Source organism: Ostrea edulis, chromosome 9 (assembly GCF_947568905.1).
Source record: "Ostrea edulis chromosome 9, xbOstEdul1.1, whole genome shotgun sequence".
Classification (NCBI taxonomy): Eukaryota; Metazoa; Mollusca; class Bivalvia; order Ostreida; family Ostreidae; genus Ostrea; species Ostrea edulis.
The window spans coordinates 55,758,182-55,773,768 of record NC_079172.1 but is presented as its reverse complement, the minus strand read 5'-3'; the positions used below and the strand labels follow the sequence as shown (position 1 = coordinate 55,773,768).

General features: G+C 36.6%; 1 protein-coding gene across 2 annotated transcripts in view; it reads left to right on the top strand.

The window, feature by feature from the left end:
* The window catches only part of LOC125658083 (mucin-2-like), a 90,635-nt gene that overhangs the window by 69,593 nt on the left and 5,455 nt on the right, over window positions 1–15,587 (top strand). For both annotated transcript variants that reach the window (XM_048889175.2, XM_048889176.2), the window contains one exon: window positions 14,514–15,587. This exon is cut by the window's right edge and continues 167 nt beyond it. In XM_048889175.2, coding sequence (XP_048745132.2) covers window positions 14,514–15,587 — 1,074 coding nt within the window. The remainder of the gene's footprint in view (window positions 1–14,513) is intronic.

Here is a 15,587-nt window from a genome sequence, read left to right as displayed (position 1 = left end):
ACGGCCGGAAGTGACGGATGGCAATGATAATACCCTATTACATAGCTACAAGTCACCATCTATCATCCCTGAAAGTTTGAAGTCTCAATCTTTAGCTGTTTATGAGAAAACGCCCGGACAAAATATCATTTGAAAAACGGAAATCCAGCCGTAACTTGCGACCGGAAGTGATTTTTGCAAAACCAAAAAGAAAACTTTTCTAGACAATCGTATTTTACATTTTTCCTGAAAGTTTCATGAAAATCTATCAAGCCGTTTTTGAGAAATCGCGTGCACAAAATCGGTAAGAAAAAGAACAATAATAACGAGCTATAACTGTGTTGGGATGCCAACACAAATGTCTCCGAACACCTCCCAGTGTCAGAAATGGTTCTTGATGCCAGATATGCACTCAGGATCCTCAAAGAACCCTAGAAACTAAATTTGGTTGAAATCCGACGGACTTGATTTTTGGCCGCCATTTTCTTCAATGGCGGCCATTTTGAAAGATTTGAAAATTGATTGGAAGGGAATACTGATGCTAGAAATGAATTTTGGACCCTCAATTGACCCAAGAACCAAAATGTTGTAGAGATTTTAACACTTTTAAATATTTCGGTATATGGCGGCCATTTTGAAAATGGCGGCTGCAAAAAAAAATTTTGATGGTGGAAATGGACTCGGGGTCACTAAATTACCCTAGAAATAGAATTTGGTTGAAATCCGACAACTTTGAGTTTTTGAGGTTTTTTGGCCGCCATCTTGAAACGGCGGCCATTTTGAAAATTTGAAAAGTTGAATGCACCCCTCCTAGTGACCCCCTATCAGCTCACAAAATTTAAAGTGGATCTGTCGAAACACTTTCACAAAATCGGTCGGACAAATTTCTCACTAAAGAAGAGGAATAATAAGAATAAGAAGAAAATAATAATAACTAGACACTCATTACTAGTAATGAGTAGGTCTTTCGTTAGACCACTTCCGGTAAAGAGATTTCTATTCCTAAGAAAACCATATAAATGTATCAGAAAATGTGCCTTAACAATGAATGAGAAATGTATTGTCGAATTTTTTATTCCTTTCTCGTAACTTCCGGTGACGACCGGAAGTACTATTCAGATGCGTTTTCCTATAAATGACAGCGACTCTTTACTGTCCATATTCCCTGAAAATTTCACGTCTCTATCTGAATAGAGTTCTCAACAAAAAGAAGTAGACCAAAGAAAGAAAAAGTAGTAGGTTACTACCGACCGGAAGCCAATTTTGAAAAACAAAATTATCAATAATTAGAAGTTGATACTTTTATTTAGACATGTGAAAATCATATGAAAGACTTCAAATATAAGCGAGATTTATGGGGACAAAGAGACGAAAAGTAAAAAGATATTTTATCAAGAAACCGGAAGTAGTCGTTTTGACTACCGACAGAGTCATTATTCTTTTAACACTTTGAAAGAGAGTTAATGAACTAGTATAAGTTTCAATTTAAAGGAAAAAGTTTGAAATTTGCGATTCTTTCCATCACTTCCGGTGACGACAGGAAGTGACGGTCGACATGTTCAACCCCCTGCTGCACGCTGACAAACGGAGATTGATCATCCCTGACGAACCTATATTTTACCTTTTCCAAGAAAAATGCTGGGCAAAATTCCTTTTGAGAAACAGAAAATCGGCCATATTTTCAGACCGGAAGTGAATGTTGTAAAAACAAAAATAATTATAGCAAGGTCATTTCATGACATTATTCCTGAACATTTCAAGAAAATATATCCAGCCATCTCTGAGAAATCACTCGAAGAAATATTTTACCTTTTCCAAGAAAAATGCTGGACAAAATTCCTTTTGAGAAACAGAAAATCGGCCATATTTTCCTACCGGAAGTGAAATTTGTAAAAACAAAAATAATTATAGCAAGGTCATTTCATCAGACATTATTCCTGCAAATATCAAGAAAATATATCCAGACTCGAAGAAATCGGAAAATCGACATTTTTTCAATGACTTCCGGTAGAGACCGGAAGTGACGGACGAAAAAATTGAATGTATGTGTACAATAAACTAATGTTAGTTAATCAACTCTACAATTTTCAAGCATCTATCTATATTCATTATTGAGAAACTGAAAAAACAAGGTTTGAATATGTCCACCCCATATCTCACGACCGGAAGTGAATTTTACAAAAATATTTAAATGTACTTTAGGCATTTATAGTGTCTATAACATATGTAAAATTCAAATCATTAACTTGTTTTATGACCGAGATTTTTGGCACTGAAAAATGAGAGAATGAATAGTCTTTCTTTAATATAACTGGAAGTTGGAGATTCAACTTCCGGTGGGGTCAACATTTTTTGAGAATTAGAACGAGAACTATTAAACCAATATAGGTTTCAATTTAAAAGAAAAAAGTTTGAAATTTATGATTCTTTAATCACTTCCGGTGACGACCGGAAGTGACGGCCAACATTCTTATCCCCCTACTGCACGCCTACAACGTGAGATCTATTCACTCTGAAAATTTGGTGACTCTATCTTTTACTGTTTCTGAGAAAATCGCTAGACAACGAAAACAGCTAATAAGCCGTATGTGCCGACCGGAAGTAAATTTTACAAAAATATTTGACGTTACTCTAGACATTTATAGTGACTATAATATATGTAAAACTCAACTCATTAACTAGTTTCATGACCGAGATTTATGGCACTGAAAAATGAGAGAATGAATAGTCTTTCTTTGATATAACCGGAAGTTGGAGATTCAACTTCCGGTGGGGTCAACATTTTTTTGAGAATTAGTACGAGATATAGTAAACCGAAATAGGTTTCAATTTGAAAGAAAAAAGTTTAAAATTTATGATTCCTTTAATCACTTCCGGTGACGACCGGAAGTGACGTCGACAAAAATTATTACGTGCATGCACCATAGGGAATACAGATCTATCATCCCTGAAAGTTTCATTCGATTATCTTTAGTGGTTTTCAAGTTTACCCCCGGACAAAGTTTCTTTCAAAAACCGGAAAATCGGACGTATCTGACGAACGGAAGTGAATTTTGAAAAAATGAAAAAACTGTCTCGAGGTACCATCGTTCTTTATAATCTGTGAAAGTTTCAGTAAAATCCATCAAACGGTCTCGGAGACGAAAGGGAAAATAATAATAACTAGTTCTAATTGTAACGGGGACCGTTACAGATGTTCCCCAAACCTCCCCCAATTAAAAAGTGATGTCCTTGTGAATCTATAGGAAAAAATCATTTTATTTTAGCCTTTAATTACATGTAGTACGTTCAATATGGTCATTTCAGTACCAAAAAAAAAATGAAAGAAAGTGTTGCACGCGCATACACGCGCACGCGTGTATGATTCCGAATTTTTGTTGATGTCGTTCAACAGGCATTTGTATCATATACCCACAGTATGAATTTCATAACGTTTCCACCAAATATAAGGAAGTTATAGCGATTTTAAAATCGTCCAATCAGAAATCAGCACACGTGCATGCACGTGCTGAGCAGTAATTCTAACCACAGCAATTTGTAAGGAGTACCAAGATACATCTAAACCCCTAATATCAATAGAATTTGATGAAAAACAAAAACGTTATCGTCCTTTAAAAATTGAACATTTAAAAAACGTTGCACGCGCATGCTCGTGTGCGTTGGCATTTTTTGTTACACCAACATATAGATACACATATTGTCTACATATGCTGTGAATATCATCTCATTCACTTCATAAATAAGATAGTTACAAACGTTTTAGCATTATCCAATCAAAATGAAGCGCACGTGCATGCGCGTGCAAATTGGTAATTTTGACCATGTAAATCAGTTAAGGGTCTCAATATCTACCTATGATAGGAATTTCAAGCCATTTCAATGAACAACAAAAAAGTTAGACTGATTCCAAAGTTAGCGTACAAATTTTGTAATGCGCGTGCACGCGCATGCGTGCGCGTGCTGGCAAAATAACTATTATTTTTCATATGTACAAATGATATACTATCATCCTATTTAGGTTTTATATCGCTTCCTTCAATATTCTGATTTTCCATTTTTTGTACCAAAATTGCAATGCACGTGCGCGCGCGTGCATGCACGTGCAAACAAAATGACTATCACTATGCACATCTACAAACGCTATACTATCATCCTGGAAAGTTTCATATCGATCCCTTTTGTAGTTTCTGAGAACACTACCGGACAAAAAAAGTACCGGAGAAAAAGAATAATAATAATAATAACTAGACACGATCTCGTTGCGAGCAACAAGTAGGTCTTCCGTCCGATTTGTTGATGCACTCGGAGTTAAAAAAAAAAAAAGAAAAAAGACAAATGAGTCCCAATTTAGTTTCCGACTTTAAGACACTTTAGATATAATCAATTTTTCATATCATAAGCTTCTGAAGCAAAGTTGCGGTGAAATTCGTTTGAAATTCGACTCTCCAGGCGAGCCATAAGGCCCGCGGGCCTATTTCTTGATGTCATTTGTTTGTCCTCTATAGACTCAACAACTTTAGTTCTATATGTCTTTACAAAATATTTACCTGTAAAAAGTTATTGAGATCGACCGATATCGACAAAAAAATCGACTCTACAGGCGAGCCATTAGGACCATAGGCCTATTTCTTGATATCAATCGATAGATCTCGATAAACTGAACAACTTTTGTTCAATATGTCCTTACAAAATATTTACCAGTTACAAGTTTTTGAAATCGACTGATATCGACAAAAATCGACTCTACAGGCGAGCCATGAGGCCCACAGACCCATTTTTTGATATTGATCGATAGGTTATGACACATTGAACAACTTTTGTTCAATAATGCTTTTCAAAAAATATGTCGTTTTAAAGATATGAGGCGTCAAATATTTACGATTTTGGCCCTTAAAATCTCTAATTACGTAACATATGACCTACTTTTTGATTTGATAAGATCAAGCTCGTTGAGATGAACATTTCCGCTTCTACAACTTATTATAAAATATTAATAGTTTCTGAGATATTCTCAAAAACATTTGGACCCTTCTGAACCCCTAATTTAAAGGGCCAGTCCGTTTTACTTGATATCGTAAGAAAGGCCTTGTCATTTTAAACATATTTTGCTCAACAAGTATTTAGAAATTCTTTACCGTTCTCGAGTTATCTCTACAAGAAATATTTAGGGGCCAAACTGTAGCTCCCTAACGGGGCCACATAGGGAAAAAACGAAATGTACATATTGTTTAGATTATCATTCTGAACAACTTTTGTTCAATAATGCTTTTCAAAATATTTGTCGTTTTCAAGATATGAGGCGTCAATTATTTATGATTTTGGCCCTTAAAATCCCTTATTACGTAACATATGACCTACTTTTTGATTTGATAAGAACAAGCTCGTTTAGATGAACATTTCCGCTTCAATGACTTATTACAAAATATTAATAGTTTCTGAGATATTCTCATAAACCTTTGGACCCTTCTGAACCCCTAATTTAAAGGGTCGGCCCCTTTTGCTTGATATCGTAAGAAAGGTCATGATATTTCAAACATTTTTTGTTCAACAAGTATTTAGAAATTCTTTACCGTTCTCGAGTTATTTCTAGAAGTAATTTTTAGGGGCCAAACTGTAGCTCCCTAACGGGGCCACATAGGGTAAAAACGAAATATGCATATTGTTCAGATCATCATTCTGAACAACTTTTGTTCTTTATTGCTTTTCAAAATATTTGTCGTTTTCGAGATACAAGGGGTAAAAAATTATGGTTTTGGCCCTTAAAATCCCTTATTACGTAACATATGACCTAAATTTTTATCTGAATAGATTTGGATTGTTGAGATAAACATTTTTTGTTCTTTGACTTATACCAAAATATTAACGATTTTTGAGATATTTGATCTAGACTTTGAGCCCTTCTAGATCCCTAATTTAAGGGGCTAGCCCCTAAATCTTGATATTTTTGAAAAGATCTCGTAAATGTGCACAACTTTTGTTCTACATGTCTTAACAAAATATTTGCAAGAAAAAAGATATTAGAGATCAAAAGTCAAAAACATCGGCGAAAAATTTTGGCATCCATTTTTTCAGGTCCAAGCGAGCTTTTAAGCAAATCGCCTCCGGTAAAATCGAATCCCCCACAAATCTTCTAAAATGTTTACTCTATCTTGTGTTGAAATTTCAAGACTCTAGCTTCAAAACTAACGGAGGAGATGTGTGGACAACAAGGCCCTTCAAAAAGTCACTAAAAGAGAGATAACTCCTGACCAGAAGTGACGTCAAGCACGAAATTTTGCAAGCAAAGTCTCGTCACCAAAAAACATCTTTCCTGAAAATTTCGTGAAAATCGATCGAGAAATGGCTGAGAAAAACGCGTGTACTACCAAGGAAAATAATAATAATAATAATAATAATAATGAAGAAGAAGAACGCAAACAATAATAGTAAGGTCTTCCGCAGGAGACGGAAGACCTTAATAATAATAATGAAGAAGAAGAACGCGAACGATAATAGTAAGGTCTTCTGCAGGAGACGGAAGACCTTAATAATAATAATAATGAAGAAGAAGAACGCGAACAATAATAGTAAGGTCTTCCGCAGGAGACGGAAGACCTTAATAATAATAAACAGTAGAATCACTAGAAGGTCTTCCGTTGGAAACGGAAGACCTTAATAAACAGTTGAATCACTAGAAGGTCTTCCGTTGGAAACGGAAGACCTTAATAAACAGTAGAATTACTAGAAGGTCTTCCGTTGGAAACGGAAGACCTTAATAATAAACAGTAGAATCACTAGAAGTTATTCCGTTGGAAACGGAAGACCTTAATAAGAATAACGAGCTATAACTGTGTTGGGATGCCAACACAAATGTCTCCGAACACCTCCCCATGTCAGAAATGCTTTTTGATGCCAGATATGCACTCGGGATTCTCAAGAAACCCTAAAAACTGAATTTGGTTGAAATCCGACGGACATGATTTTTGGCCGCCATTTTCTTCAATGGCGGCCATTTTGAAACATTTGAAAATTGATTGGAAGGAAATACTGATGCTAGAAATGAATTGTGGACCCTCCATTTACCCCAGAACCGAAATAGTGTAGAGATTTTAACGCTTTCGAACATTTCGGTATATGGCGGCCATTTTGAAAATGGCGGCTCAAAAAAAAAAAAATTGATGGTGGAAATGAACTTGGGGTCACAAAATTACCCTAGAAATACAATTTGGTTGAAATCCGACAACCTTGAGTTTTTGACATTTTTTGGCCGCCATCTTGAAACGGCGGCCATTTTGAAAATTTGAAAAGTTGAATGCACCACTCCTAGTGACCCCCTATCAGCTCACAAAGTTTGAAGTGGATCTGTCGAAGCGCTTTCACAAAATCGGTCGGACAAATTTTTCACTAAAGAAGAGGAATAATAAGAATAAGAAGAAAATAATAATAATAAGAAGAAACGGAGCAAAAACAATCTGTCTCCGACACTTTGTGTTCGTAGACATAATAATAAGAATAATAAGAAACGGAGCAAAAGCAATATGTCTCCGACACTTTGTGTTCGGAGACATAATAAGAAACGGAGCAAAAACAATATGTCTCCGACACTTTGTGTTCGGAGACATAATAACAATAAGAAACGGAGCAAAAACAATATGTTTCCGACACTTTGTGTTCGGAGACATAATAAGAAAAGTGAAAAATCAACAATAGAATAATAGAAGGGTCTTCCGCTGAAGACGGAAGACCCTAATAAACAGTAGAATCACTAGAAGGTCTTCTGTCTGGAACGGAAGACCTTAATAATAAGAAACGGAGCAAAAACAATATGTCTCCGACACTTTGTGTTCGGAGACATAATAAGTAGAAATGATCTTGTTGCGAGCAACGAATAGGTCTTCCGTCCAATTCCTGACGAGATATGATCTTGACTGGGAGAATTCAATTAGTGAAGACCGACTATACATGAAAGAAATAAACACTGAATCATGTAAGACATAATTTATCAATTATAAACAATTTCGGTTTTGTTTCATTCACTTTCGAGGATCTCGGGAGTCCATAAAACTGAAAATTCCACATTAACCGCGTAGGAACCCACACTAAAAATTTCCATGAAAAATACTGAGTTTTCGGACAACTTCCGGTTTCGAACAACCAACTTCCGGTGGAAATGACATGACTTTTTACACTTTATCAAATAATGTTATGAGCATTAGAATTTAGAAAAATGAAAAATTACATATTTTTAAGGTACTTCCGGTAGATGACGAAAGTGACGGCAAGAAAATTGAAACACGTATGCCACATCTACACGTCATAATCTAACATTCCTCAAAGTTTCAAGACTCAATCTTTGACTATTTATGAGAAAACGCCTGGAGAAAAAAAACCCGGAAATCGTAGACATTTAACGAACGGAAGTGAATTGAAAAAAACAATAATTCACTATACTCTAAAGGTGGATAATGTCAATGGCCTACATTTTTGCAGTTACTCCCCTTACACCGGAAGTTGGGGGCGCGCTTACGATTGAGGTCCTAAGCTTTACATAAACAGTATTAACAAATAGTGTATAGTAAAGCTTACGTTACCAAATTCTTTAGTATGCCAAGTTTTAACAGGTTGTATTATATCTATGACAAAACAAGGTTCAATTTCTTGGATTTTATGGAGAAAACTTTTAAAAGTATGCACTTTGTCAAATTGTAGAGTTGGGGAGGGGGGTGTTACAGGGTGTATTTGACGTTTATTTCTGTCCAAATTATACCATTAATATCGAGGATATTTCAATAGTCATCTGTTTTACAAACAACAGACACCTAGAATTAAAAGCACAATGAAAGCATGTGATACAATCAGGCACGTTTATTAGGGGGGGGGGGGGGGGGGAGTTGACTTCATAATATTGCCTAAAATTTCTTGACATGTACATTTCACAAAAAAATCATCCAAATCTCGAGAAGGAAGGCGGCAAAGGTTGATCTTTCAGTTCCATTTATCGGTTAATTATTACATTTCCACTACCATTCACGACAATATTGGTGTTTTTTTAGGGGGGAGGGGGCAGCCTATCTGACTATAGATCTATCTCTGTATGTAAAAATAACCAAGTTTGTATGTAATAGTAAGAGGAGACAGGCCCATTGTTGCTAGGAGCCTGATGATTGTTTTTGTGCTCATTCGAATAATTGAAGTGCAAGAAGAGGTGTAAGCCGATGGACACAAAATCTAACTTTCTAAAGATTAAATTACAAGCGAAAAAAATATTTTTAACAAACATATTACACTACAGATACCCATTCGAGATAATTAAAATGCTTTATTTATAGGCACTTAGTGTACATTTAGCAACAAGTAGTTTTGTTTAGTGTGAAATGATATTCATAATGTACATGTATGTGTTGGTTTTACATCATGTGTTTTCTATTGCATGTTTTTTGTTGTTGTTTTTTTTTTTTTGCGTTTTGGTTGTCGAAAATATTGATAAAAATTGATAATGAAGAATTGCAGATATACTAAGGACATCATGATTCTGATCTAAAGAAATCGAGGACTAGTTAATATTTACGTACTTTGTTACACCATGACCATACATTGCTTGCGAGAAAACCACACAAGGGACACATATAAATGTAATTGGTGACTAAAATATTATGTTCAATTATACTATTTTAAGTCATTACACTTAATTCTTCGAAAAATTCCTTAACTGGTAATTGATTGCAATCAAAAATAGTAATTTTTCTATTTATTCCTTACATGACACCGTCAACTAAGGACCGCAATTTGCTGCGCGCCCTCTGTAATCAGGGGGAAATAACTCGCATAGCGTTATGAAAAATGTAGGCCATTATACATGTGAAAATCATATCACACACTTGATTTATAAGCGAGAGATATGATAGCAAAGAAGTAACCATTTTTCGAAGTTTTTCTCTAAAAACCGGAAGTTGCTGGTTAAACTTCCAGTAAGTCTAACATTTTCTGAAACGCCGAAAGAGACCTAATTAATCTATGCAAGTTTTGTTTCAAAAGCATAAATTTGAAATTTGACGTTTCCTTTGTGCACTTCCGGTGACGGCCGGAAGTGACGAATCGCAATGATAAACATTATTACAGAGCTACAAGTCACCATCTATCATCCCTGAAAGTTTGAAGACTCAATCTTTAACCGTTTATGAGAAAACGCCAGGACAAAATGTCATTTGAAGAACGGAAATTCGGTCGTAACTTGCGACCGGAAGTGAATTTTGAAAAAGTATTAAAGGGTACTCCAGAGTTGGATATTGTCAATAATATCTGTAAATATCGTAGTAAAAAGTTGATAAATAAGTGAGATATACGAGGACAAAGAAAAAACATTTTTCCGAAGTTTTTCTCTAAAAACCGGAAGTTGCTGGTTAAACTTCCAGTAAGTCTAACATTTTCTAAAATGCCGAAAGAGACCTAATTAATCTATGCAGGTTTTGTTTTAAAAGCATAAATTTGAAATTTGACGTTTCGTTTGGTCACTTCCGGTGACGGGCGGAATATATGTTACACCAAGTAAGAGTTTTTAGCTCACCTGAGCTGAAAGCTCAAGTGAGCTTTTCTGATCACCCGTATTCCGGCGTCCGTCCGTCCGTCTGTCCGTCCGTCTGTCCGTCTGTAAACTTTTCACATTTTCAACTTCTTCTCAACAACCACTGGGCCAATTTCAACCAAAGTTGGCACAAAACATCCTTATGTAAAGGGAATTCTAAATTGTTAAAATAAAGGCCCAGGCCACCTTCCAAGGGGAGATAATCAAGAAAAGGTAAAAATAGGGTAGGGTCATTAAAAAATCTTCTTCTCAAGAACCACTGGGCCAGAAAAGATGAAATTTACAGATAAGCTTTATTAGGTAGTGCAGATTCTAAATTGTTAAAATCATGGCCCCCGGGGGTCGGATGGGGCCACAATAGGGGATCAAAGTTTTACATACAAATATATAGGGAAAATCTTTAAAAATCTTCTTCTCAAGAACCACAGAGCCAGAAAAGCTGAGATTTATATGAAAGCTTCCTTATATAATGCAAATTCTAAATTGTTAAAATCATGGCCCCCGGGGGTCGGATGGGGCCACAATAGGGGGTCAAAGTTTTACATACAAATATATAGGGAAAATCTTTAAAAATCTTCTTCTCAAGAACCACTGAGTCAGAAAAGCTGAGATTTCTATGAAAGCTTCCTTATATAAAGCAAATTCTAAATTGTTAAAATCATGGCCCCCGGGGGTCGGATGGGGCCACAATAGGTGATCAAAGTTTTACATACAAATATATAGGGAAAATCTTTAAAAATCTTCTTCTCAAGAACCACTGAGCCAGAATAGCTGAGATTTTTATGAAAGCTTCCTTATATAATGCAGATGGGTCGGATGGGGCCACAATAGGGGGTCAAAGTTTTTTGTTTGTTTTTTTTTTCGTTTTTTTTTTTTTTTTTTTTGATATAGTGCAGATTCAAGTTCGTTAAAATCATGGACCCCGGGGATTGAATGGGGCCTCAATGGGGCATCAAAGTTTTACATACAAATTTATAGGAAAAATCTTTTAAAATCTTCTCAAGAACCACTGAGCCAGAAAAGCTGAGATTTATATGAAAGCTTCCTGGTATAGTGCAGATTATAAATTGCTAAGATCATGGCCCCCGGGGGTCGGATGGGGCCACAATAGGGGGTCAAAGTTTTACATACAAATATATAGGAAAAATCTTCTTCCCAGAACCACTAAGCCAGAAAAGCTGAGATTTATATGAAAGCTTTCTGATATAGTTCAGATTCAGGTTTGTTGAAATCATGCCCCCCTGGGGTAGGATGGGGCCACAATAGGGGATCAAAGTTTTACATACAAATATATAGGGAAAATCTTTAAAAATCTTCTTCCCAGAACCACTAAGCCAGAAAAGCTGAGATTTATATTAAAGCTTTCTGATATAGTTCAGATTCAGGTTTATTGAAATCATGCCCCCCTGGGGTAGGATGGGGCCACAATAGGGGATCAAAGTTTTACATACAAATATATAGGGAAAATCTTTAAGATTTCTTCTCAAGAACCATTAGGCCAAAGAAGTTCATATTTACATGAAAGCTTTCTGACATAGTGTAGATTCAAGTTTGCAAAAACCATGGCCTCCAGGGGTAGGTTTGGGGCCATAATAGGGACTACGGTTTTACATGCAAATAGATATGGAAAATCTTCTGATATGGACCAAGGTGACTCAGGTGAGCAATGTGGCCCATGGGCCTCTTGTTTAACATTTCTATTGTTTGAGTAATCAAATGACAGAGATAACCAAAATACATAAGGTAAATTTGAATGAAAATTTTTGATATCTTTTATAGCGCTTAAAGATTTTTTTTTTTTTTTTTTTTTTTTACAGTATACCACAATCCCGCCGGATTTAAAGCGTGATATTTCGTATTTATGCTTTGTGTAACAATCAAAATTTGGAATGTCTAAAATATCTGTACCATCAGTTTTTGATTCAATTAAACAGATAATTTCGTATTTTTCTATGAAGTCTAGAAATTCTGGGCAGAGAAGTTTAGGTTTTAAACCACATACATTAAGGCATAAAATACTCAAATGATTACCAGTACTTGTAAGAGGGGGCGAATAACTTGCACGGTCAGATGACAGTTGTGGTTTTGAAATAGAGTTTACATCAGGATTGTCAGAGTCACATTCCGTTGATCCTCCGCGACAGTCCTAGCGTTGAGAGTTCATTCTTCTGCCTCTATTGGGGACTCCATGGTTCCTTCCGGTTGTGGGGTCAGTGTCCATGTGGTTGTTGTTTACGTGCTCACGTGGGTCAAATAACTTATTGTTGATATAAAGTTTGTCACCATTCATCACTGCTTTCATCCCTTGTTGTCTGGCGCGCTTGTAATGTGGGTATAACTCTTTGCGTCTTTCGTTGATTTCACGAGGGTACATATCGCTGATTCCATAGGGTGTGTCTTTAAGCTTCTTTTGGGATTTTTGTATTCTCTCCTTGTCTTTGTAGAGTACAAATTTGGCCACTATGGGTCTCGGCCTTCCGGTACCAGAGCGCCCAAATCTGTGTAAGCGATGGACTTTGGAAGGGTCTAGAACTATTTCCATCTGTCGACTAAGGAATTCTATCACTACGTTTTCGGTGATTTCCTTGGGAACTTCCGGGATACCGTTAATGATGAGATTATCCCTCATGTTCCTCCACTGAAGATCAAGATGCCAGTGGCGTAGCTTCCATTGAGGCTGCTTCGGTGAAAAAAAACCCACGTTTTACGTTGTTAAAATGTCGATAGCTTCGGGGGGGGGGGGGGGGGCTGCGCCTGCCTCGGTAATATTTTAACCCAAGCTACGCCTATGGATGCCTCTAATTCAAATCGTTGTGATCACAGATAAGGTTAACAAGCTTGTCGTGGAGATCTTGTTCCTTACTGCTAAGGGATTTGGCAGCACTATCAATCTGTTTCACCGAATCCTTGAGTTCCTTAAGTTTTGTTTTGTTTTCTTTAAATTTTTCGTTTATGAACGTGAGACTTTCTTCGATTCCAGAAAACTTTGATTTCATGTGTTTGATATCATCTTTTCACAGTTTTACGCTTTCCTCTAATGTCTTTAACCATCGCTCGATTATGTCAAGTTTGTTAAGTTTTTCGTTTATGTTGTCAAGCTTGGAGGTGAGGTTGTCAATTTTGCCAGATAATTCCTGATTTGGCGGATAATTTCTGATAGGTGACAAGTTCACTTGGTCGTGATGGTATTGTTGGTTACCCATAGGCAAAGGCATAGGAGTCATCTGAGCGCTGTTCATCGCTGGAACGGGTGTCGATTGGTGAACAATAGCCAGTCCAGGGTTCTGTAGGTTGTATTGTAGGTTAGTGTTCCCATTCATGACGCTAGTGTCCCCCGGCTGTGTTTTTTCCTGCTGAGTACTTGTGATCCGAATCTTGTTCTCACTCTCACCACTTAAATTTTGGCTCTTATGTTTCCTTTTTCGCGAATTTTTACCTTTTTTCGGACTCATTCGGGATGCAAAAACACTCTCCAATCATAATCCAATGCTCAAACGTTGATTTTCAATCGAATTTTGCGTAGATTTTGAAAAAAAATCGCCTCCAAATTTTACATGTCTTCCTAAGTTAACGCATGCGCAGATCCTATAATGTATAATTACTTGGCGCTTTCTTTGAACATTTATTGCGCCAAATACTTTACCTTGTCTTTTTATTGTGAAGTCATAATAACGACGTCTAGTTATGTTAATGTTGTTTTTCAAATTCCACTGAAGAGCCGTAGAGCGAAAGTGCTTTGAAATAAATGTGAAATCTTCATTTGAAATCTCTCTCTCTCTCTCTCTCTCTCTCTCTCTCTCTCTCTCTCTCTCTCTTACATAGAGATATATATTAAATGCCGATACATTTACATTGTACACACAATTTGATAATTTTCAATTCAAGATGAATATTCAGTATCCAATTTTGACATTTCTTCTAAAAATACTTGTAAACTTATAGATATGATACTATCTTGATTATTCTTTAACAGGAATGGGAGTATTATAGTGTATTTCACGATGTTTTATTACACAAAAGCCATCATGCAGACGACAGAAGTGCGGATAGAGATTATGGCGAAGATGAAAGATTCTTCAACAAGCATAACGCTCGCTGTAACATTTACAGTAGTAATTCAAATAGATACACTGCATCTTAACGTATTACGAACAAATGAAGCGGAGTATCTATCGTCTGAAAGGGATCCACATTTTTTTAACTCGTCTGTGGCAATAGCGACTGAAGAAAGTACCACTCCAATAGATATATCAACTACTGCAGAGATTACTACAACAGATTCTCCAGTTACTACAACCGCTACAGCAGATTCACCACTAACAATAACAACATATGATGAACAACTGACATCTACTACAACACATTCTGCAAGTACTCAAAGTCTAGAAACCACCACCACTACAATTCTTCCAGAAACCACCACCACTACAATTCCTTCAGAAACCACCACCACTACAATTCCTTCAGAAACCACCACCACTACAATTCTTCCAAAAACCACCACCACTACAATTCCTTCAGAAACCACCACCACTACAAATACTCCAGAAACCACCACCACCACAAATACTCCAGAAACCACCACCACTACAATTCCTTCAGAAACCACCACCACTACAATTCTTCCAGAAACTACCACCACTACAATTCCTTCAGAAACGAGCACCACTACAATTCTTCCAGAAACCACCAATACTACAATTCCTCTAGAAACTACAACCACTACAATTCCTCCAGAAACTACCACCACTACAAATCTTCCAGAAACTACCACCACTACAAATCTTCCAGAAACCACCACCACCACCACAAATCCTCCAGAAACCACAACCACTACAATTCCACCAGAAAACACCACCACAAATCTTCCAGAAACCACAACCGCTACAATTCCTCTAGAGACTACCACCACTGCAATTACTCCAGAAACCACCACCACTACAAATCTTCCAGAAACCAACACCACCACGAATCCTCCAGAAACCACAACCATTACAATTACTCCAGAAACCACCACCAATACAATTCTTCCAGAAATTCTCACTAC